The 25,449-nt window shown below is 44.6% G+C and overlaps 1 protein-coding gene across 4 annotated transcripts in view; it reads right to left on the reverse strand.

The window, feature by feature from the left end:
- Positions 1-258: 258 nt before the first annotated feature.
- LOC147115167 (neurocalcin-delta) overlaps positions 259-25,449 on the reverse strand; it is a 506,449-nt gene continuing 481,258 nt past the window's right edge. For all 4 annotated transcript variants that reach the window (XM_085993470.1, XM_085993469.1, XM_085993471.1 and 1 more), the window contains 2 exons: positions 3,855-3,960; positions 259-527 (listed from right to left, as the gene is read on the reverse strand). In XM_085993470.1, the coding sequence (XP_085849596.1) occupies positions 430-527; positions 3,855-3,960 (204 nt within the window). In that variant the 3' untranslated portion in view covers positions 259-429. The remainder of the gene's footprint in view (positions 528-3,854; positions 3,961-25,449) is intronic.

Genomic DNA, 25,449 nt, shown 5'->3' on the forward strand with positions numbered 1-25,449 from the left:
GTGGGATGAAGAGTAACTGGCGTCTGATCTGCTAGGACACGTCTCTCACAGACACAAGTATCTGCTCTCTTCCAGTTCTGTGATTAAGAGACACAAGGATACAAGTCCTTCCTGAATAGAAATAAAATCAAAGTCTTATAAACTACTTCCCCATCCCTTTCTAGTTCAAATTAAAAATATCAAATATCTGAGAGATTTCTGATCAAAGGAATTACAATTATTGTAATACATTCACACAGCTGAAAAATGGTTCTGTAATATTTCCAAACACAGTGTTTAATTAAACAGCCATTTACAAATTCAGAATTAAAAAGCAAACAGGGCTAAAAGATGGCAGATTTGGCCATGAAGAGGTGACGAGCCACCAGTGATGTAATGGCAGGAAGCAGAAACACAGCCACACTAAATGTCATTTTCTTCATTTTGGAATTAGAATTGACCAGCAGTGCTGGGATCACACTGAAGGAGACGGACGATGGAAGGATCACTTTTGGCACCTCGGATGAACTCTTCAAGGGATAGCTTTCCTAGAATAAAACAAGAAGAATTTTTAAACATGAGCCATTTAAGGTTAATCAAACTGACTGGAAGAGTGTCAAGTACAGACGAACGGACATATGCTGTATAGTGAAGTACTGGTTATTCCGAACACAATGTTTTGAGTAATTTTTTTAATACTTTATTAAAAAATGTTTCAGAACAGCCACTCTATTTCCCTGAGCAGTGTCAGACATAACTATGTATTTCAGGCAAGCCCTTTCCATCACTGAACTACAAAAATATGTACTCAAATCTCATTTAATCTCTCACCCTATGTTGCTGCGTGGTCCCAATACCCTTTCACCATGAATTAATCTAGATCACCAGCAGGGCATTCCCAACTGAAATATCTTGCCTGTTAAGAATGAGGGAGGAGGCCTTCCCTGATGCCCGAGTAGGTCAATGCATTATAAGTGCAACCGGATACAGGAAACTGGTTTATCCGGAGGTTAACTGTCCGGAATGCTCGATTCACCGGCAAAATTCAGGAGTCGGTTCAGTAAGTTTTTTTTTTCTTTTCGTTGCTTTTTTTTCCCACCAATCAGGCTCTGCAAGGTCTAGCTAAAGCTGTTGCTTAGCTACAGAGACGCTTGCAAGCTACGGCCGACTGTTTAGAAGGTGGGTTTGTTGCTAGATATGGAGCTCCGTATGTTTTAACATTACCGCTGGTTTGTCCGGCAGTTTTGATGGGACGGCAACAGCTCGGTCCCGTCGGTGCCGGATATCACAAAGTTTCCTGTATAAAGAGTTGGGGAAACATCAGGAGTAATTATAGGTTTGGAGGAAGAAAAAAAGGGAGATATAACCTATACTAAAATATTTGGTGGGCACATGTTCCTCTCATCCTCATGTCCCCTCCTCATGGTTGCAATTGTGATGATTTAGCTGACCTCTATTATATATTTCATATCATCGTAGATATACAGGGTAAATGCATTTGAAAAATAACTAGAGTTAGGATGGAAGCTTCTTTTTCCTATTCAACTTCAAAACGCAGACCAGATGTTGAAAATTACAGGCAGGTTCTTTGATCTGCAGATTAGCCAAGATGGAGAAACCTGGTTTTGAGGTGCTAATCAAATTATTGGTCCTTTGAAAGACAATGGGTATTTTATTTATAGATTCTAAATCATGCCAGTCAGGCACAGATTTGGTTTCAGTTGCTGGGAAATGTTAAATTATGTAAGCTTACAAATGTATTACAAATAAATGGCTGAACCATCAAGGAGACTTTTCTTGAATGTAGATTAATACATCAATCCAATTTTCTCATTAGCATGGAATGCAAAAAGATTATTGATTGGCTGTATTTTGGTCTGGAATATATACTGTACCTTTTCTCACCATCTTCAGTTCGGTTTCTGAAATTGACATTGAACTTCATGGGCCAACATGAGATTGTGTTGCCCACGTACAGCATCACATCAGTGAAAGTTTATGAAAGACTATTTTATCAAAATACCTTACTGTGTAATAAATTGTTTAAGAAATGCATTCTGGAAAAAGATATTTTAACTCCTGTGGATATTCTATCGTTATTATTTTCTACCATCAGCAACTTGTGTTAGTCTGCTTTTGTTTAATTATCTTAAATTAAAAACCTGATTATTAGTTTTAGCCTGAAAGTGACGGTCTAAAACCGTGATATTTACTGTCTTTCATAGTAGACAGGAGAAAGCATGGGGTATTCCACATAGGTGCATTATACCATAGTTAAGTGATAACTGTTAGTCCTACAACATGCTATTCCACTCATACCACACATAAGGATGTAAGTTTCAGTTCATAGGAGAGCTTGTCTATTTAGTGAAAGTGCCTTTCTGCTGTGAATGCAAGGTAAAAATTGGAGAAGGCCCAAATCGTAAAATTGCCTATGAAAAATATCAGGTAAATTACAGCTTTGGTCTCTGATCTGTACAGAGTTAGCTGTTCTCTGCAGCATTAGATGTGGGGGCGGCCTTCATGTCCCAAGCAAGGGAGAGGAAAAAGATAGCCAGGATTCCTGCTCCTGATCTTGCTAGAAGTGCATATATGTGGATGGTTCATGGAGAAAGCATCAGGCTCACCTGTGATATTAGCCCTTAAGCATACAGTCTGATAACACTCGCAGTGTGACACTCCCAGATTTGTAAAGGCTGCATATAACTGACCCATCAAGACCCAAAGGCCCCACATCCAATTGCTGGTCTTAGCTGGGGTGTGCTCATGATTGGAACCAGCTATGGTTCCCACTCCTGATTGCTATTCAATGGCCCCTTCTGGAAAGGTACATGTGTGCACAATGGATGAGGGCATGCGTGTGCTCAGCTGTGACAGTCCTTTTCCCCATGACTGACCAACCTGCCAATGCTCAAAGGCCCATACATGAAAAATGTCCACTTGAGCTGCTACTGAAAGGGACTTGTAGTACCCAACCTCTTCAGGAAAGGTGGGCAAAATTGGAGGGGAAAAGAAAAGCACTCAGTGTCAGGCTCACATATGAAAAATGGCTACTTAGGCCTAAGCATCAGAGGACTGTGAGTGCCTGTAGATCAGTGGTCTAGCAGGAGTCACTGTCTTCAGGTGAGAAAGGGAGGCATGGCAGATATTAAATGTGATGAAAACTTTCCAACGTAAAGCAATATAAAAGGCCACTAGAACATGGAGGCAGTTAAATCCTTTCGGTTATTTTTAGTACATTCATTACCTCATAAACAGCATCGTTTTGCGTATATAAACAATCGGGTCAACATCTACGTTAAAATATCACAGACAGGAATTTTTATAATGAAGTTAAAAAGTGTGCTAAAAATAGTGTACAGCAGGATTTAAATTCATGCGTGTATAAAGAAAACTGATTTAACTTAACATTTATTGTTTACTTACTGCTCTTCAACTGGTCAAATTGGCAAGAAATGTGCAACATAGTTACGGTTAACCTTTGTTTCCCCTTTTCTTAAATACAATGCACTCTCCGAGAGCTGTATAAGAAACTTCTTATAAAAGGGGTGTACTATTAAAAGCCAGCACATTCTGCAAGTACTCTTATAAAAATAGAGCCATAGCCAACGGGTTATAGTTTCCAACCAGCACTGCTTCTGTACAAATGTTGAATATGCTTGTACTAAATTCCTTTCATTCCTTTTTAATCTGTGGTATTAATCAAGTTATTTTAAGTGTTTTGTATGTGAACATCATCAGTCAGAAAATGTACCCCGGCGTGTCTTGTATGAGAGAAGATTATAATGATGGGCTACTGTTTGAAGACATTTTGAAAGAGTTAAAAGCTGGAGATAAATCAAAAAGTAAGCCCTAGGTAGAATCCATGAACTCACCATCACGGTTGGTGTCCATCTGTCTGAAGATTTTTTCTGTCCTTTTCTCAGGTGTAGACTCATCTTCTGGCATCTTCATCACAGAAGAAACCATCTTATAGATTGCCTATATAAAATTAAAGGTACATCAAGCAGTTTTATATCATAAGAACATAAGAAATAGGAGCAGGCCATTCAGCCCTCGAGCCTGCTCCGCCATTTAATGAGATCATGGCTGATCGGATTTTGGCCTCAACTCCACTTTCCTGCCCGCTCCCCATAACCCTTGACTCCCCTGCTGCTCAAAAATCTGTCTCAGCCTTGAATATATTCAATGACTCCGTTTCCACAGCTCTCTGGGGTAAAGAATTCCAAAGATTCACGACCCTCAGAGAAGAAATTCCTCCTCATCGCCGTTTTAAATGGGCGACCCCTTATTCTGAGACAATGCCTGTTAACATGGCATTGGGGTCTTACCTAACTCAATCATTAGTGTGACTGTAGGTACTATAAGATTAAGTGTATGCTTTCGTATTATTGCATGTACTAAATACTTAATAAACCTTGTGAACATTTGGCATTTACTTTTCAAGAACCTTATTGATTATGAGGAATAGATGGAACATAATCATAAACAAATGTATCCCCTAATGCTCTCCAATCGCACAATTGAGATGGAAATTCATCATTCTACTGCACAGGAACTGCTACTGGTATATTTACATTTTTGAACATACATGCTTTTGTACTTCTTAAAGGGGAAGGAAATGGCAGCGCTATTGCGAGTTAACTCATTCGAGTGAAATCTCTGACCTGGCTCTTATTCCGCAGGTCTTCCACCCCCCCGCACCCAGCAACCTTTTTGGCACACAAAAATCGCATCAAATTTTGCCTCTTCACTTTGACCCAGATTAAATCATAACATTTTTCAACAAGTCTCTGCCAAGTTAAATTGCTGCGACCCTGGCTCTCCCCTGCACTCACTGACAGTTGTAGTGGAAGTCTCCGGTCTAGACAGAGTGTACCTAAGGATGTTTAATGAAGTAGCTATTAAAAGTGCACAGATTCTATCTTTAGGCAGTCCTTGGAAACAGGAACAATGCCTGACAATCGGAGAAAAGAGAATGTAATGCCAGTCTACAAAAAGGGGCAAAGAGGTAGTCCAGAGAACTATAGGCCAATCAACCCAACATCCACTGTTGGGAAGGCACCCTGAAGGAACGAATGATGAACCACCTGAAGAAATACAGAACCATAAGTGGGAAATAACAACAGAAAATGCTGGAAAAACTCAGCAGGCCAGGCAACATCCGTGGAGAGAAATTAGAGTCGACGTTTCGGGTCAAATCCTTTTTCAAAACTGGAAAGGAAATGAAATAGATCGAAAGGAGGGCTGGGACAGAACAAAAGAAGGTATTCAAAAGACATTAAGAAGTATTCAAAACGAGACGAGATGGTAATAGGACTAGTGGAGACAAAAGACAGCTCAGATTAGGTGTGAAATGTTCTGGCAGAATGAGAGGCAGCTGCCATGTGGGAGCCGACATAGCTTTATGGGACAGAGAGCAAGCCTGCCAAATCTCATCGTTCTTTAAGGAGATAACAAACCTTGTGGATGGGGGAACTCAGTGGTTGTTGTCTGTTTAGATTTCAGAAAAGCATTTGATAGAGTGTCACATACAACACTGGGCCACAAGGTTACAGGACACGGCTTCTGAACTGGATCACAATGTAGCTAAAGTGGAGGTTTCAAACGGCAACTGTAAGTGGAACTGGAAGAGTTAGCTAGTGGGGTGCCTCAGAGATCACAGCTTTTGGTGTTGCTGTTTACAATGAACATAAATGGCTTGGAGCGGGGACACAAACAGAGCTCTCCAAATCTGTAGATATCATCAAATTGGGAGGGACTGCAAACAACCAGAAACAGGTTGATCAAATACAGAAGTGATCTGGATAGATTGGGGAGCTGGGCTGATGAGTGGTAGATGTCGTTTAATGTGGTCAATGCAAAGCCAAGAGATTGAGGAAGGATAATAAGCAGTGACAGTATGAGCTAAACAGCGTTATTCTACAAGACACGAAGCAAGACAGAAACTTGTGGGTTCTGGTGAATAGATTTCTGAAATCATCACCATGGTGTGCGGCAGAGGTAAAGAGAGAAAATAGGATCTCTGGTTGTATAGCTAGAGGTACACAGCACACATCTCAGCTAGTGATTCTAAGTTTGTACAGAGTTATCAAGCCCCACATGGAGTACTGTGTACAATTCTGGTAACTGCACTCTGTGAAAGACATCCAGGCACTGGGGAGAGTGCAGCAAATGACAACTTAATTGATAGTCGAGATTAAGCAATTGAGTTATGAGGAGAGGCTGCAAAAACTAGAAATGTCTGCACTGGAGAAGAGAAGGCTGAGGGGTGATCTTATTCAAGATCTTAAAGGAATAAGATCAGATCAATATATTTAATAAAGTCAACATAGTGTCAAGCTAGAGGAAGGGTGAAAAGACAGCTTTGATTTAATTACTTTACACAAAGAATGATAACGGTAAGAAATGGATTGACAAGGAAGGAATTAGGTGCTGTTCAAGAGAGAGTTGGATAAGTACCCGGTGAATAATTTGATAAGAGGGCTATGTGGTATTGTGGAATATTTCCTGGACACTGGGAAAGGCCAAATGGACCATACTGGTCTCTTCCAGTCCCATACATTATGATTTAGAAATTAATTTTTCTAACTCATTACAGTGAATTAGCCCAGGCTTCCAGCTCTGGAAAGCGATTAAGTAAGGATCACACTCCAGGTAGGAAAATAATTAGAAAATATAATAAAAACTAGTTCTTCAGTGAGCGAGTTAGTAACTGACTGTATGAGTGATAGGTGTGTGCCTGCACAACATTCTGTCTAGTGGCGTGCATGACAACAGGTAGCATGCCTGGTGCCAGATCATGGGTGCGGTGGTAGAGTGATGTGCATAGTGGTAGTTGACATACACATCTGCAGGGAGGTGTGTACGGTGGCAGGTACAGTAGTGTAGTGGTTATGTTGCTCGACTAATAATCCAGTAGAACGTGAGTTTAAATCCCACCACGACAGTTTGTGAATTTGAATTCAGTTTCAAAAATCTGGAAATTAAAAAGCTTGTATCAGTAAAAAGTGACCATGAAGCGGAGTGTTATAAAAACCCAACTGGTTCACTAATGTCCTTTTGGGAAGGAAACCTGCCATCCTTACCCGATCTGACCTATATGTGCCAGTCCCATACCAACATGGTTGACTCTTGCCTGCCCTCTGAAGTGGTCTAGCAAGCCACTCGGTTGTATTAGGCAGCTACTAATGCGACGGTTCAAGAGAGAAGGCCTACCACCATCTTTTTGCAGCAATTAGGGATAGACAATAAATGCCACCCTTGCCAGCGATGACTATATCCCGAGAATGAACGCAAAAAGGTACGGTGCATAACAATACAGTAAGTCCATGGCAGTAGGACAATGTACGTAGTGGTGGTTGGCATACAAGGGGGCAGAAAGGTGTAGATGGCAGTGTGTGGTGGCAGTGTGTGGTGGCAGGCCAGTGTGCTTGGTTACATTTACAGGTTTAATGGATTTGTTGTATCAAAAAAAAATTCCTTTTATTCATTCAATTAGTGATGTACGGTTGTTACGGAATTTATTCCAATTCTGCGTTAAAAATGATGGAGTTTGCATTGACATCTTGGCAAGCTTTACCAATAATATTATAGACCTTTCCAATGTATGTTGTAGAGAGTTTATCCTGAATTAGACTGGAATAGATGGTCTTGATGCATGCAACATTAAATCTTTACAAAAACCAGCCAGCTCAGGGGTAGATATCTTGTGAAGAAGCCAGGAGTCTAAGGGTTAAGAGACTATTAAAACCTGCCTATCTTCCAGATGAAATAGATGCTAAAAGGATCTTCTTGAACCCCGCCTTTGTCTTGCTCCTTACAGAAGATGGCAGCCACCACAGGACGAACTCCAATTATATTGTGCTGTCACTTCGTTTAGCAAATATGTCAACTTCTTATTGCCAGCTTTTAGCTGAACTTATGGGCTAGAAGTGACATTTGGAAACTGCAAAACCAAACTTTTTCTGACAGCAGAAACTGCTGTGGCGATGGATCAACATGTGCACCCACAGGGCAGAGATTACAACTTCCCAACCTTATTTTTTTTGTTGCAAAGTATGTGCTTTACTCGTTGCTTGTTCATAACCAGGAGAAAATTCTACATTAAAACACTGAATCCTAATGTGTTTTTTACTTTTCTGGACTGCAGATGGCGCTATGTTTGTAAGTTATCCCACACACAAAATGGATTGTGCTTCAGGAGAAATAAATGGTATTCTGTCCGATATTCTTAAATGTTATCAAGGGGAGATAAATGTACACTGACCATCTGTGCCCCTTGGTTACTGTTTGCTGTAAAACTGCTGGTTAGAGGCAGCCTGGAGCAATGGAAGCAATTTTTTCTGAAGAGCACCCCTCTTCTGATACTGAATCAGGAGTGATTTGCGGCCCACCATTCAAACTGGGAGTGGGAAAGGACCAAATTTTGCGTATTGGAATTTTTTCCGACAGTAGAATGACACCTAGAAATTTCCGTGGTCATTTTGCCCATTGAGCTAGAAGTGACAACTTTCAATACCACTTTCTTACAGGCTGCAAAAAACGGTTATAAAAGCATTAGTTGCGCTTGTTAACCTGGGGGGTAAGGAGAGGTTGGAAGATCCAATTAACTGGTCCGCACTGCAGTTTCTGTGTATTGCTGGCATGTGTGGTTGATCTAAGAGTTGGCAACTCGGTGCACAATATCTTCTCGAAGCCCAGTGAAGCATAATTGAAAGCTACCCTCCGGCAGCTGCCACTATCCTTTCCAATGGGAAAAAGCTTGCTGGTTTCTTAGAAGGGTCAAAAGCCTCAGCTGAAAAACTGTGATAATTGCTGTTCTGCTGCGGTTGGTTCAAAACCATCTGCTAAGCTTGAATAATGGGACAGCAATAGGGATGCTGAGAGGAAATTTCAGTGGCATGACCTCTTCAGAAATACTTTCATGTTTCACAACAAGTTAGAATCATAGAATAGTACAGCACAGAAGGAGGTCATTCGGCCCATCGAGTCTGCGCCGGCTCTTTCGAAGAGCAATCCAGTTAGTCCCATTCTCTCCCCATATCCCTGCAATTTTTTCTCTTTCAAGTATTTCTCCAATTCCCTTTCGAAGGCTACTACTGAATCTGTTTCCACCACCCTATCAGGCAGTACATTCTACACCCTAACCACACATTGTGCAAAAAGGTTTTTCCTCATGTCGCCTCTGGTTCTTTTGTCAATCACCTTAAATCTGTCCCCTCTCGTTATCAACCCTTCAGCCATTGGAAACAGTTTCTCTTTATTTACTCTATCTAAACCCTTCATGATTTTAAACACCGCTATCAAATCTCCTCTCAGCCTTCTTTGCTCCAAGGAGAACAACCCCAGCTTCTCCAGTATATGCACGTAACTGTAATCCCTCATCCCTGGAACCATTCCAGTAAATCTCTTCTGTACCCTCTCCAAAGCCTCCACGTCTTTCCTAAAGTGTGGTGCCCAGACTAGGACACAATAATCCAGCTGATGTTTTACATAGATTTAGCATAACTTCCTGGCTTTTGTACTCTCTGCCCAGGATCCCATATGCTTTATTAACTGCTTTGTTAACCTGTCCTGCCACCTTCAAAGATTTGTGCACAAACACCCCCAGGTCTCTGTTCTTGTACCCCTTTAAAATTGTACCACGTGGTGTGCATTATCTCCCCTCATTCTTCCTACCAAAATGTATCACCTCACACTTCTCTGTGTTGAATTTCATCTGCCATGTGTCCGCCCATTCCACTAGCCTGTCCATGTCTTCTTAAATCTTTCTCACTGTTTACTACACTTCCAAGTTTCGTGTCATCTGCAAATTTCAAAATTGTGCCCTGTAGCCCCAAGTCCAAGTCATTAATATATATGAAAAACAGTAATGGTCCCAGTACTGAACCTTGGGGAACTCCACTGTGTACCTCCCTTCAGTCCGAAAAACAGCCATTTACCACAACTCTGTTTTCTATCCCTTAGCCAATTTTGTGCCCATGCTGCTACTGCCCCTTTTACCCCATAGGCTTCAATTTTGCTAACAAGCCTAGTATATGGTACTTCATCAAACGCCTGTTGAAAGTCCATATACACAACATCAACTGCACTGCCCTCATCCACCCTCTTTGTTACCTCATCAAAAAACTCAATCAAGTTAGTCAAACACGATTTGCCCTTAACCAATCTGTGCTGGCTCTCCTTTATTAGTTCATGCTTGTCCAAGTGGCTGTTCATTTTCTCCCAGATTATTGTTTCTAAAAGCTTCCCCACCACTGATATTAAACTGGCTGGTCTGTAATTGCCAAGTTTATCCTTCTCTCCTTTTTTGAACAAGGGTGTAACTTTTGCAATCTTCCAGTCCTCTGGCACCACCCCTGCATCTAAGGAGGATTGGAAGATTGTGGTCAGCACCTCCGCAATTTCTACCCCCGGTTCCCTCAGCAGTCTAGGATGCATCCCATCCAGACCGGGTAAATTATCCACTTTAAGCACTGTCAGCCTTTCTAGTACCTCCTTTTTATTATTTTTATCTCATCCAGCATCCAAACAACCTCCTCGTTTACCGTAGCTTTTGCAAAGTCCTCTTCCTTGGTAGACACCGATGCAAAGTACTCATTTAATACCCATGCCTTCTGCCTCCAACCCAAGATCTCCAGTTTGGTCCCTAATTGGCCCCAGCATTCTTCGATAGGCATATTAACAGAAAGGATTGTCAGAAGACCTTTGGATTCCCTTTTATGTTAGCCGCCAATCTATTCTCATATTGTGCCTTTGCCCCTCTTATTTCCTTTATCACTTAGCTGACATATGGAATTTCCCCTCTCTGCCCCCCACCCAGTAGAGCTTCACACTGTTATGTCATGGGGAACATTACACAAAACAGCTGCTCCCAGACGATCTCTAACCAGGAATATTGGCAATGTTAGGAGGAATATTTGCACTCAGTAAGAATGACAGGGATTGCAAACCAAGCAAATAGATGGGGTGGGTGATCAGTTTTTAAACAGTAATCTATATCAATACATTTTTTTTTAAAATCAGAGTGGCTGAGTGTCACTCCTGTTGAGTGAGAGTTAGGGAGGCCTGCCAGTGCTAAAGGGTGATTGAGGGCTGCCAATCAGTATACAGGTGTCACATGTTATAACAGTTAACAATATGGGTGAAATTTTCGGGTCTCAAAACAACAACTTGCATTTATATCGCGCCTTTAATGTAGTAAAATCACAGAAATCACAGAAACCTCACAGTACAGATAGAGGCCATTTCGGCCCATCGAGCCTGCACCAACACATATCCCACCCGATCCCCGTAACCCCTACACCAACACATATCCCACCCTATCCCCGTAACCCCACGTATTTAATCCCCCTAACACTAAGGGTCAATTTTTATCATGGCCAATCAACCTAACCCCGCACATCTTTGGACTGTGGGAGGAAACCGGAGCACCCGGAGAAAACCCACGCAAACACGGGGAGAATGTGCAAACTCCACACAGACAGTCACCCGAGGCCGGATTCGAACCCGGGTCCCTGGCGCTGTGAGGCAACAGTGCTAACCACTATGCCACCGTGCATGTCCCAAGGCACTTCGCAGGAGCGTTATCAAACAAAATCTGACACTGATCCACATAAAGAGATATTAGGCCAGGTGACCAAATGTTTGGTCAAAGTGGTAGGTTTTAAGCAGCGTCTTAAAGGAGGAGAGATTTTTTGCACAGTGGGCGGCTTATTGGAAAATCTGGTGACGCGCCTGCTGCGTGCGAGTCCCTGCCAGTGATGTGGCGTCTCGAAGAATGTCACCCTCTAGGATAATTCAGTAGATGATGTTTCCTCATTTAAATATTATCATTTTACCAAAAACAAAGAAACTGATCATGTGGGAATAAAACTTAAAAACTGCAAACGCTGGAACTAGGATATAAAACCAGAAAATACTGGAAGTTCACAGCAAATACACCAAATTCTGAAACGTGAAACATAGGTTAATGCCTCAGGTGTTCCTGGAATGTAGGCCTCGCTGGCAAAGTCAGCATTTATTGCCCAGCCCCAATTGCCCTTGAGAAGATGGTGGTGAGCCGCCGCCTTGAACCGCTACAGTCCGTGTGGTGAAGGTACTCCCACAGTGCTGTTAGGTAAGGAGTTCCAGGATTTTGACCCAGCGACGATGAAGGAGCGGCGATATATTTCCAAGTCAGGATGGTGTGTGACTTGGAGGGGAACTTGGAGGTGGTGGTGTTCCCATGTACCTGCTGCTCTTGTCCTTCTAGGTGGTAGAGGTCGCGGGTTTGGGAGGTGCTGTTGAAGAAGCCTTGGCGAGTTGCTGCAGAGCATCTTGTAGATGGTACAAACTGCAGCCACGGTACGCCGGTGGTGGAGGAGTGAATGTTTAAGGTGGTGGATGGAGTGCCAATCAAGCGGGCTGCTTTGTCCCGCATGGTGTCGAGCTTCTCTAGTGTTGGAGGTGCACTCATACAGCCAAGTGGAGAGTATTCCATCACACTCCTGACTTGTGCCTTGTAGATGGTGGAGAGGCTTTGGGGAGTCAGGAGGTGAGACACTCGACAAAGAATACCCAGCCTCTGAGCTGCTCTTGTAGCCACAGTATTTATGTGGCTGATCTAGTAAAATTTCTGGTCAATGGTGACACCCAGGATGTTAATGGTGGGGGAATTCTACGATGGTAATGCCGTTGAATGTCAAGGGGCGGTAGTTAGACTCTCTCTTGTTGGACATAGTCATTGCCTGGCACTTGTGTGGCATGAATGTTACCTGCCACTTATCAGCCCAAGCCTGAATGTCATCCAGGTCTTGCTGCATGCAAGCATGGACTGCTTCATTATCTGAGGAGTTGTGAGTGGAACTGAACACTGCAATCATCAGCGAACATCCCCACTTCTGACCATATGATGGAGGGAAGGTCATTGATGAAGCAGCTGAAGATGGTTGGGCCTTGGACACTGCCCTGAGAAACTCCTGCAGAAATGCCCTGGGGCTGTGATGATTGACCTTCAACAAGCACAATCACCTTCCTTTGTGCTAGGTACGACTCAAGCCATTGGAGTGTTTTCTCCCCGATTCCCATTGATTTCAATTTTACTAGGGCTCCTTGATGCCACACTCGGTCAAATGCTACCTTGACGTCAAGGGCAGTCACTCTCACTTCACCTCGGAATTCAGCTCTTTAGTCCATGTTTGGACCAAGGCTGTAATGAGGTCTGGAACCAAGTGGTCCTGGCAGAACCCAAATTGAGCATTGGTGAGTAAGTGCCCCTTGATAGCACTGTCGATGCCACCTTCCATTATTTTGCTGATGATTGAGAGTAGACTGATGGGGTGGTAATTGGATTTGTCCTCCTTTTTGTAGACAGGACATACCTGGGCTGTTTTCCACATTGTCGGGTAGATGCCAGTGTTGCAGCTGTACTGGAACAGCTTTGCTAGAGGCGCAGCTAGCTCTGGTGCACAAGTCTTCAGCACGACAGCTGGGATGTTGTTGGGGCCCACAGCCTTTGCTGTATCCAGTGCGTTCAGCCGTTTCTTGATATCACATGGAGTGAATCGAATTGGCTAAAGACTGGCTTCTGTGATGGTGAGGACCTCAGGAGGAGGTCGACATGGATCATCCACTCGGCACTTCTGGCTGAAGATGGTTGCAAACACTTCAGCCTTGTCTTTTGCACACACGTGCTGGGCTCCACCATCATTGAGGATGGGGATATTTATGGAGCCTCCTCCTCCTGTTAGTTGTTTAATGGTCCACCACCATTCACAACTGGATGTGACAGGACTGCAGAGCGTTGATCTGATCTGTTGATTGTGGGATGGCTTCACTCGGTCCATAGCATGCTGCTTCCGCTTTTTAGCATGCATGTAGTCCTTTGTTGCAGCTTCCCCAGGATGGCACCTAATTTTTAGGTATGCCGGGTGCTGCTCCTAGCATGCTCTTCTACACTCTTCATTGAACCAGGGTTGGCCCCCTGGCTTGATGGTAATGGTAGAGTGAGGGATATGACGGGCCATGAGGTTACAGATTATGGTGGAATACAATTCTGCTGCTGCTGGTGGCCCACAGCGCCTCACGGATGCCCAGTTTTGAGGTGCTAGATCTGTTCTGAATCTGTCCCATTTAGTACGGTGGTAGTGCCACACAACACGATGGAGGGTGTCCTCAGTGTGAAGACAGGACTTCATCTCCACAAGGACTGTGCGGTGGTCACTGCTACCAATACTGTCATGGGCAGATGCATCTGCGACAGGTAGATTGGTGAGGACAAGATCAAGTAGGTTTTTCCCTCATGTTGGTTCTCTCACCACCTGCTACAAGCCCAGTCTGGCAGTTATGTCCTTCAGGACTCGGTCAGCAGAGGTGCTACCGAGCCACTCTTGGTGATGGACATTGAAGTCCCCCACCCAGAGTACATTCTGTACCCTTGCTACTCTCAGTGCTTCTGCCAAGTGGTGTTCAACATGGAGCAGTACTGATTCATCAGCTGAGGGAGGGCGGTAGGTGGTAATCAGCAGGAGGTTTCGTTGCCCATGCTTGACCTGAAGCCATGAGACTTCATGGGGTCCGGAATCAATGTTGAGGACTCCCAGGGCCACTTCCTCCCGACTGTATACCACTGTGATGCCACTCTGGTGGGTCTGTCCTGCCGGTGGAACAGGATATACCCAGGGATGGTGATGGAGGAGTCTGGGACATTGGCTGATAGGTACAATACTGTGAGTATGACACTGTCAGGCTGTTGCTTGACTAGTCTGTGGGACAGCTCTCCCAATTTTGGCACAAGTCCCCAAATAATAGGGAGGAGGTCTTTGCAGGGTTGACTGGGCTGGGTGTGCCGTTGTCGTGTCTGAAACCGGTGCCTAGGTCGATGCCAGGTGGTCTGTCTGGTTTTATCCTTATTATTGAGCTGCAGCAAAGGATGCCTCCCCAAAACATTACCCTGTCTTTTCTCTTTTAGGAAGCTGCTGGACCTGCCGTGTATTTCCAATATTTTTATTGTTTAGTGAGTTCCCTCCTGTGTCTGATGGACTGGAGAAGTCCTTTTTGAGTTATTTGTCTGCCATTATTTTGGTGCAGGCACACCTCAAAGTAAGAAAGAAGGAACCGAAAGCAATACCACCATAAAAAGTGAAAGACATCGTGGTGTCCTTCCATATTCCCCAGACAACCAAGATACCTTGGATTTTATTTTAAATGTTTTAAAAACCTTCTCTTTTTTAGTTGCAGCTGGCTCTGTTGCCTGCCAATCCCTTTCCCCAGTAGCTAATGATTGATTTTGTTTGCGTCTGCTTATTTTCCAGCCAATTAAATGGTGGCTGTTCAGCTGATTTGTTTCCTCTGTGAGACGCGATTGGCTAAACAGATGGATATAGGAAAGAAACCAATTGCTCAGACTCTGTCCAGCCCAAATTCCACTTCAAAAATTAATGTTCATTTTCAGTCTATTCTTCGAATGAATAGTGGATCTCCCATGACCATGTTTCTGAGTAGTTTGAGTAAGTACTGAGCTAATGGCAGTTTCTTGTTTCTCACTGAGGTTGTCTCTCGAGAGCTTCAGTTAACTGTTTGGATAGATATGGGGACTGAGTGCACTTGAAGCGGGGCGGCGATGGGCTTCGGACCTGTAAAAGCTACGGGTGAACAGGTTCTGCTGGTGCTGTTAGTGGAACACTACATGGTGTACATTTGTGGGTTAGACAAGACTTTACCCACACGGTGGCTTGGGTGTCCATACTGCAGAGCCCAGTAGAAGGGCCATGTCAAGAGGTTTGGGGGTCCCATGGAGAGCTACTTTGTAATCCACCCCCCCCCCCCCCATGTCTGTGTTACTCTCTCCTTTTCTATTTGAGCTTTTTCCTTATTTCGTTACCCTCTGCCTTTCTGTGTCTCTCACTATTACTCTCTTACTGTGCCGTTGTTGTTCTCTCGCTGAGCTGGTGATTTCTCTGTTACTTCAGTGATTTCTGCCAATTGCTGTATTTTGCTCTCACATCTCTGCGACCCCCATTCAGAAAAATTCAGGGCAAGAACCACAGGAGCCGTGAACAGAGCTACCACAGAGAGTGGGGAACGGCGGGAGCTGAAAAGTGAAAAGCCTCAGGAGGGGACAAGCGGGAAACTATGGAGTTCCCAGAGCCACCAGCCGAGGGCATGGAAGGATAGAGTTGTTGCCATATGTACACCTTTGGTCTGCTGTATAACTGTACGTCCTTGTTGTCAGGCCTGAGGATGTTGAGCCCCAAGTTAAGTCAGGCCTTGGAGTACAGTAGTGTTGTGGTGTCTGTTAGCATGACCGAGATATCCTTCTCAGAGATTGTCATGTTTAAAGTGTAATCACAACACAATGGAAAATGATTAAGGAAACAGCTGTCAGTGGCTGGAAAGCACTCAGATGATGATCTCTGAGGTCATGCCATGAAAAAAGGATGCTCGATCAAACTCATGAAGGCACTGCAAACCTCTCTGAAATGTGCAGCTGATGGCAAAGCTGGCACCAGAGACCAAAGCTCTCTTTTATGGGAATATCTGAGAGGGCATCCCAACAGTGCAGAACAGCCTAGAACAGGATCAATGCAAGACCCTGTGCTTATACCTCACAAAACACAGAGGTCCGGAGGCAAGTTATAACCTCCAATGTGCAAACTTTGATTGGTGGCATTCAGGTCTTCAGTGACAGAATGGAGAGAGCAATATCTACTGGATACCAAGATCTCCAGGGTACTAGTTCAGAGGGTTAGCAGGATATTGTGTATTCTTTCTCCCAGGGATTAAGGGACATAAGTATTTTCAGAAGGCTTGTTCTTCTGACGATTAATGGCAACCAATATCCTCATCCCGTGCCTAGTGGGAGAGCAGGATATGGCTCCAAGCATTCTATCATTCCCTCAGGACAGCAGCACCAGAGTTCTCTCTTCAGTTCCATCAGAAGCCTTAACAGGCGGTAAAAAGTCAGCAGACTAAGGCTGTAGATATTCCAAACCCAGAGAAGCAGTCTGTCACCCTAAGATGCATATAGAGCAGCTGTCCACATCTTGGATCACAGGTCCTCAGGCGACACTTAGAATGAGTGTTAGAAAAGAACCGAGGAAAAATTTAAACGTCACAAGGGTAATGATGTGTAGCAGTGAGTCTAGTGACTCCTCAGTTATACAGTTCCAGAAAGCTTATATGGTTTTTGTTGTCAGAGATATTGTTCATATTTTTTTTGTTGTAAATATAAAGTTGTACTGTAATGGAAAAAGATATTTATGGAGTTGGGGACCCCATGGGACATCTACTTTTAATGGTGAATGGAGTGTTTTGAAGGATTATAGATTTAAATTACATGGCGCATCCTGCTTATTACAGATGTTGTACAGCTCTATTATGATCAGGCATTACTGAACGACTCTCTGATGAGTTTGTCTTGCAGCTCTCTCCCAGCAGCTGTTCGTGACCCTGCTGTGTCATCCTCATGTCTTCTCTCTCAGGAGGTTCAGCTTCTCATTCAGTTTCCTCGTCAGGAATCTCAATTTATGGGGCTTTATGAAGAGTGAAACTGTGCAGGACGTAACAGGTCAACAAAATTCACAAGACAACACTGGAAGCATACTGGAGGGAGCCCCCGGGTCTATCTAGGCACTTGAATCTTTCCTTCGGTATGCCAATTGTCTGTCCAATTTTAATTCAAGTGTGATGTCAGCCACCTTGTAGTGTTCCTCTTGTTCATTGGTGGTGCTGCTCAATGGTGTTAGAAACCAAAGTAATACTAGATATCCATTATCTTCAAGAAGCCAGCAAGCACCTTGATTCTGAAAGAGTGCAGGGACACTGGGCGGCTGAAGGATGAATGAATCATGGTAACTCCCTGCATACTGGGCATTGGCCAGCAATGCCTGTAGTCGCACACTAATTGGACATTAAGGAAGTGAAATCCCTTTCAATTCACATAATTGTGTGGGTTGACAGTAGGGAATCATAAGGCTATGAGTGCAGTATATTGCTCACACATTTGTGGTAACCTAGCACCATGATAAGCTCATGCATTTATCTTGATTCTGCGTCAAATGTAATGAACTGGGCTGCCCTGGCAAACAGAGCTTTATTTAACTTGCCTTATGCAAGAATGAACAGCAAATTAACTGACCTGGTAGATGTTGCCTATTGCCCTTTGGAATGATCCAAGGAAATTAAGCACTATAATTAATTTCTGAACTGCAGTAAATGTTGCCCTGCTTCTTGAGGAAGTTTGCAGATCTCCCTGTAGGATGGAGCAGGTCTTCTGGGCTGATATACATCCTCCTTGTGCAGAACTCCAGCGAGATATTCAACTAAGATCTTCTGGGTCAGTACAGCCTGGTAGCTGGTTATCTGTGAGATATTCTGGACCTCCTGCAATGCTGCTTTATGAGCCAGACAACCTGGCTTCTATGTGGTTCCTCCTCCTCTGCCTCTCACCAGCTATATACAAAGAGGAGAGTTCCCACTGGGAAACCCATGCTTGTGGCCTTGCACAATGTTTTAGGGAAATTCCCCAAACTAAAAACATTCTGAGAGAATTTTTTTAATGAAGCTAGGAGCCTGAAAAGTTAAGTTCAAAACCATTTTATAAAAAAAAGCACTCCAAAGTAATAACTATATATTACACACTGCAATTCACCTTTAAAAATCTAGCATAAACTTTTCTCCGCTGTTGCTCTAAGATTCCCTTGTTTTATGATGGCTTATCTTAGGGTATAAAAGACACAATTGAGGACAGCTGACATCATCCAAAGGCAACAACAATTTGCATTTATAGAAGGTCTTTAACGTAGAAAAAAAAGGTGCAAGGAAAAAATGGACATCAAACCACAGAAGGAGATAGTAAGAGGGGTGACCAAAAGCTTGGTTGAAGAGGTGGATTTTAAGGATGGTCTTAAAGGAGGAGAGGTGGTGGGATTTAGGGAGGGAATTCCAGAGTGTGGGGCCTAGGCGGCTGAAGGCACGGCTGCCAATGGCCAATGGCCAGGCGAAGGGAGGGGGGTGCACAAGAGGCCAGTCAAAGGAACGCCGAGTTGTAGGGCTGGAGGAGAGAGGGTGGCATAAGGCCATGAGGGGATTTAAACATGAGGATAAGAATTTTAAATTGGAGGCACTGGGGGACTGGGAGCCAATGTAGGTCAGCAAGGGCAGGAGTGATGGGTGAGCATCACTTGCTGTGGGATAAGTTATGGGCAACAAAGTTTACCATGAGCTGAACGATACAGAGTGAAGGATTGGCCAGCTAGTAAGGCACTAGAATCTCGGAGGTAATAAATGTATGGATGAGGGTTTCAGCAGCAGATGGACTGAGGTAGGGGTCGGGGTGGAAGTAGGCATCGCATGGGGCCAGGAAGGAAAATTGGGTGCTCAGCAGTTCATGGCAATGAGTTCAAAGGAGTAGGAAGTGGGTCTCATGGATGTAATGAGCTCAGAGAAGGTATTAGGGGAGATGGGAGAGATGTGGGATCAGGGCTATCGCAGGAGAAGGGTGAAAGCAGCAGATGCAACTCAACCAATGGCCTCTTAGTGACAAATAAGTTTATGAGCTCCTCACATTTGTTTTTGGAAGTGAGGGAGGAGAGGGCAGGGGAGAGGGGCTTAAAGAGCCATTCAATAGTGGAGAAGAGAAGCTCTGTGCTCACTAAGATGATCCTAGAGTCGTGGGTGGTCTAGCAGAGGAGAGCGAGACCCAATAGCACTTGATATAGTGGAGTCAGATCTAATAATGGTTGACTAAACCAGTTGCGTGCCAGATATGCTCAAGTCTGCACCCCTTGGACTTGAGCGAGCAAAGATGGGGGCTCATGCCATGTGGAACAACCAGAATGTGAGAGAGTAAAAGTTTTGCTGAGAACAAGGACATCAAAGGTGGAGGTGAGGGAGTAGTTGAGCAAATTGAGAGCTGCAAAACTATTGTGGTGAATGGAAGGCCCAAGGCTAGGGAGTTTGAAAATGATGTTGTAAATAACTTGTAGCAGAGTTTTTCCCAGGGATGGATGCAGAAGGAACTGGGGTTAGAAAGGAGTAGGGAGATGTTGGTGGTGAGGGATAAAAGGAAGTGTTTGGACATGGTCTTGTCGTGACCAAGACCATGGGAGATAGCAAGGTCGAAGCGGTGGCTGTGAATATGGGTCAGAGAGTTTATATGGAGAGAGATATAGTGAGAACAGATGGGCAGTGAAATCAGAGGAGAGAGGGCAAGGTGAGCTGAGATAAAGATTGAAATCACTGATGATGAGGAGTCGCGCAAAGCAGAGGTCGAGGGAAGAAAGGCAAGAGTATATGTTGGGGAGAAACTCAAGGTGGGTTTGGGGGTGGGGGTAAGCAGTAAACAAGGAGAATTTTAGAGAGGTGAGAAGGGTGGAAACAAGGTGAGACTTTCATAGGAGCAGCAAGTTCTAAACCCTTCATTTGATTGGCTGCATTCTTGCTAGGGCGATGCATCTTCCTCTTGCCTTCATTTCCGCTGGAACCTAAATGGGGCATAAACCCAGTGGTTTTTGCACACAAAATGTAAATCTTGCATGGATTATTCTAGTGCAATGATGTGAATAGTATTTTGTGCCAGGAACCAGTGCAAGAACAAGACACCTTTGGAATTTCCCCAGCACTAGACTAGTAAGCTGTCACTGGGACACGCTAATCGGGTTCGCCTCTCTCTCGATAAAAGTAAACTGGCCTCAACTCCATGCAAAATCAATTTGAAATGTTCTCAAAACATCTGTGCCCATGATTTCTCACAGAGTAAGCACCCAGCAGTATCGTAGTATCCAGACAGGTGAAAACAAAATATGTTTAAACAGGATAATCTACAGAAAAAGCAGGAGCCAAGTAAAAGGAAAAAATTGCAGCATACGGAAAAAGTTGGATCATGATGTGGAAGCACTTACAGTGCAGTGTTTATACAACACGCCTTCTGGGAGAGGAAATGGTTTGGACTCAGCTGGTTACACAAGCTGCAAACTGAGCCCACATCACTTCATTACATGCGGAGGACCCTTAAAGGGATACTGCCACTGTGTTTTTGTACACACAATGATGAGATTGGTGGTTTGTTAACATCACAGTAGTTACTGTCAGCCGTGGCTCAGTTGGTAGCACCCTCGCCTCTGAGTCAGAAGGTTGTGGGTTCAAGTCCCACTCCAGAGACTTGAGCACAAAAATCTAGGCTGACACTCCAGTGCAGTACTGAGGGAGTGCTGCACTGTCAGAGGTGCCGACTTTCGGATGAGACGTTAAACCGAGGCCCCCATCTGCTCTCAGCTGGATGTAAAAGATCCTCTGGCACTATTTCGAAGAAGAGCAGGGCAGTTGTCCCTGGCCAATATTTATCCCTCAACCAACATCACTAAAAACAGATTATCTGGTCATTATCACGTTGCTTGTTGTGAGAGCAAACTGGCTACCGCGTTTCCTACATTACAACAGTGACTGCACTTCAAAAATACTTCATTGTCTGTAAAGCGCTTTGGGACATGTGGTGATCGTGAAAGGCGCTATATAAATGCAAGTCTGTCTTTTTTTGGCCTATTACAGGAAACCCTTTTTTATCCGGCACCGACGGGACCGGCGTGGTGCTGGTTGATCAAGAAGTCCGGATTACAGAGAGGTATACTTACCAAGGTACGAGAGCCCCGTACACGGCCACAGGTGCAGGAGCCCCGGTTACACGGCCACTAACATATAGTAAAACTTACCTGAACCTACTCCCGAATTTTGCCGGTTAAGAGAGATTTCCGGATATTTAGGTGCCAGTTAAAAGAGTTTCCTGATTACACATATTTTTTACTTTAACCGCATTTGCAGAAAAAAAATAACATATGAAAATCAGAATCTACAGCAGATAATAACATTTTCTAAGAACACACGGTTCCCCAATATCTAACGTGGAGTTCTCCAAAGAGAATGTTCTCAGCTGCAGCAAGGTAACTCTCGAGGTTGAAGCAACTACTGCTACTGATTCCAAGCCCAGAGCTAGCGCGTGTACATTCTAACCAATTACCTGTACCGATGTATACGTGTGTACATTGAGAGAGCTGGGGAGCAAGCGTGGACTGAGGCAGCAGGCTCATGTACACCAAGTGTTCTCATGTACAGCCAGGCTTCTCCTTAAAGATTCACAAAGATAAAACACTGCTTGTCCCAGGAAATGAGCCTGCCTGCAAGAACAAGCTGAATCGCTACTGCTGTGGAAAGCAGCATGGAAGAGAGAGTAACTGTGCCATGTGCCCTGTGGCACTTACTACCGTGGAAATGTAAAAAGAAATCATAAAAGGATGAAAAAACATAGGCCTAGAAATTGGGTTGAGGCGCCAAAGTGGCGCCAAGTTCGCCTGGGCGCTGATTTTTGCGCAGCGTTCAGAGCATTAACGAACGTCAGAAATTCAGTTTCAGTGCCCCTAGAGGGACACGGAGCGAGGCTCGAGGCGCTCCGTGTCCCTCTTAGGGCGCTGAAACTGAATATCGCAGCGCAACGTGCCGCAGCACCACACGCTGCGGCACGGCGCACTGCGGTACTGCAGGCTTTCCTCCCACTGTTAAGGGGGAGGGGCCTGCAACAGCGCGATCCCTGATCGCGACTGCCGGCAAAAGAGCCCGGCACCGAGGAGAAGTGCCGGGCTCTCGGGAAACAGCCGGGGGGGGGGGGGGGGTCAGGAGGCCGGGGACGGAGGTGCTGGCAGGCGGCCGCCGAAAAAGGCGGCCGCCCCGCATCTCCACCTTAACTTGCGCCACTGCCGGCACAACAAGGCCCCGTGAATGGCGCTACAGCGGCGTTCGGTACCAAATATCGCGATCGGGGCGCTACGCACACCGATGACGTCATCGGTGGCAGCGTAGCGCAACAGGCTGACGCCACCATTAGCGCCCCCGCTGAATATCGCGGGAGGCGCGGCCAGTGGCGCTACAGCCACTGACTGCCCTCTTTAGGCGCTAATAGGTGGCGCTACATACCCAATTTCTCCCCCATAGTCTATAATGACAAAGCTTTGTGATATAATGAAGCAGAAAACAGGATAAAGGCATCAGGACTGATGTCCAAGCCCTTTTAATCCTACATTTGCGCATCTTGTTCACATACCTTTGCTCTGAACAGGATTCTGATGGACAGCTGAAAAGAATAACTGTCCTTTTAAAATATAGATACAAGTTGTTGTTGTTACTCAACCCACGTCAGAACAACCTGCTCAGGTGAAACCTCTGTGTTGCTATGGATCTCTGTCGGTAAAAACAGGAAGTCTGGTGGGGGTCTCTACCATCTTGAGACATTTCACTCCGAGAGATGACCTGGTAGTGATCTGAACTGCCCTCAGAGAAGGTTTGGCAGTGAGGTCTAATGGGATTTTACTTCAAATGAGACAGGCCCAGTTGATTGTGAGGCCTAACTTAGTTGAGGAAAGTCACCAATCATTCTGAAACTGAAAACAGAAGATTGTGTGACTTATTACAATCAGAACAGGTCAAGATTTTGTCCATTGATTAAATATCAAATTAAAACTTGCCAACAAAGTTGCACAAGTGTTTTGTTAGGACATTAGCATAAATTACTACCTTATGGGTTTGGATAGAGTCAAAGATATCATTAAGAGGCAGATGAGTCCAATGCAATGTGCCACTTTGGAGTGCAAGGACTGGTAATTACTCTGACTGATTTGACTTAGTCTGGGTGAGATTTATGAATTCTTAGTTAAGCCACTACACAAGAGCACCATATGGGAAGGAAAAACCGATGAATTATCTTTTGCTCTATTTAAATTGCATCTCCAAACATGGAGCAGCATTAATGAAACCCACAAGGAAGTACGTAGCCGTGACTCTCCCTCACCCTCCCAGCTGGGAAAGTGAGGGGTGGAATAAAAATTTAAAACAAAGAGATAAGCACCATTAAAACAATGAACATTACATGGGTCAAAATAATGTTTCTGACTCAATTACTGGCACAGCTGTGCATTCTGTAAAAAAAGAGAAGGAAACACTAAATAATCTTCTATACAAATCGGTCACACAGAGCCGATTTACGGAGGATCCCACTTCGAAGGCACAGTTGCCGCTCAGTATTTAGCATGGGAGATTAAAACATCTGTCTGGAACAGATTATACAGTCTGTGATTGCATGTTTTGGTACAATGCACTTCGGCAAAAAATCTACAATTCCCTTGTAACAGCTGAGATCATTTGTCTCTTAATCTGCCCATAAGCTTTGTAAAAAAAATCTTACTGCAATCACCATGAAGCCCAAGCCAAATGGCAATTTTACTAAACTTTTCAATAAAGAGCCAGCATGAGCAAATCTTGTTATATCATGCGCTGATTACTTGGCCAGCACCTCCCTCTCCCGTGACCTCTACCACCGAGGACAAACGCAGCAATGTCATGGGAACACCATCAACTCCAAGTTCCCCTCCAAGCCACACACCATCCTGACTTGGACATACATCACCATTCCGATATCCTGGAATGTGTTACCTAACACCTTGTGGGAGCACCATCGACACAAGGATTGCAGCGGTTCGAGAGTTGGCTCACCACCATCTTCAGAGGGAAATTAAGGACGGGCAGAAAATGCAGCCGTGCCAGCATTGCCCACATCTCAAATCTAAATAATTTTTTTTTAAATGATACAAGCTACCTCTTACAGTACATCATCCCCAAAGTTTTGGCTGAGGTTCCATTAAGGTAATTCAACTAACTCAAAACTCAATGCTTTAAACTGTAGATAAAAACTATCGCCAGGAATGTCCTTGGGACTTCTCCACAGCCATAACTTTGGTAACTGTAACTGTTTACACGCACAGTACTGAGGAAATTCCTTGCAAATTACACTTTGCTGGTCCTTAAAGACGTATAACAAGGGTGGGCTATATTTCTTGTATTGGGGGAAGACACTGAGCCCCTCTCTGACCATTAGTATCTAAATTTGTAACAAGAAACTCAGTGAACTTTCACCTGGAGTTTCCACGGGAGTTCTGTAACTGCAGTGAAAGATTGGTGAAAACCCTGGAGAAATGGCAGAAATGGCTGTTCCCGCCATTTCCATCAAAGTTACGGTGAACTATCAGAAAACCCCCCACAGAAATTCTACTCCTTTATGTTCAATAGAGTCATAGCATTGATATCAATCCCCGCACGGCGGGCAGGAGAGGGCCGTGGTGGGGGGGAGGGGTTGCTAGAGTTAAATACGGGTCCCCAAACCGCCGTGCACGCGCCCAACACCTTTTTTATGGCGGCAGATATGGTAGCTGCCGGATCCACAAGGGAAGTGGCTTTTTCAGCACTCCTGGTCGGTCAGGAGGAGTAGGAGTGCCTCCCCCAGTCTCTCAAAGCCGCCTTCGGCCTCCCCAGCACCGATCGCCAGACTCCCTACCCACCCCACCCCCTACCCAGAGTCCTCCCTAGTGCCTGCTATTGCCACGCCACCCTTCTCGATTGCAGGCTCTCTCCCCCACTCCCGATCGCCTCCTCTATCTCCACCCCACC

This window comes from Somniosus microcephalus, chromosome 7, assembly GCF_052327205.1.
Source record: "Somniosus microcephalus isolate GS21.2 chromosome 7, FLI_Smic_1.0, whole genome shotgun sequence".
NCBI classification, from domain to species: Eukaryota; Metazoa; Chordata; class Chondrichthyes; order Squaliformes; family Somniosidae; genus Somniosus; species Somniosus microcephalus.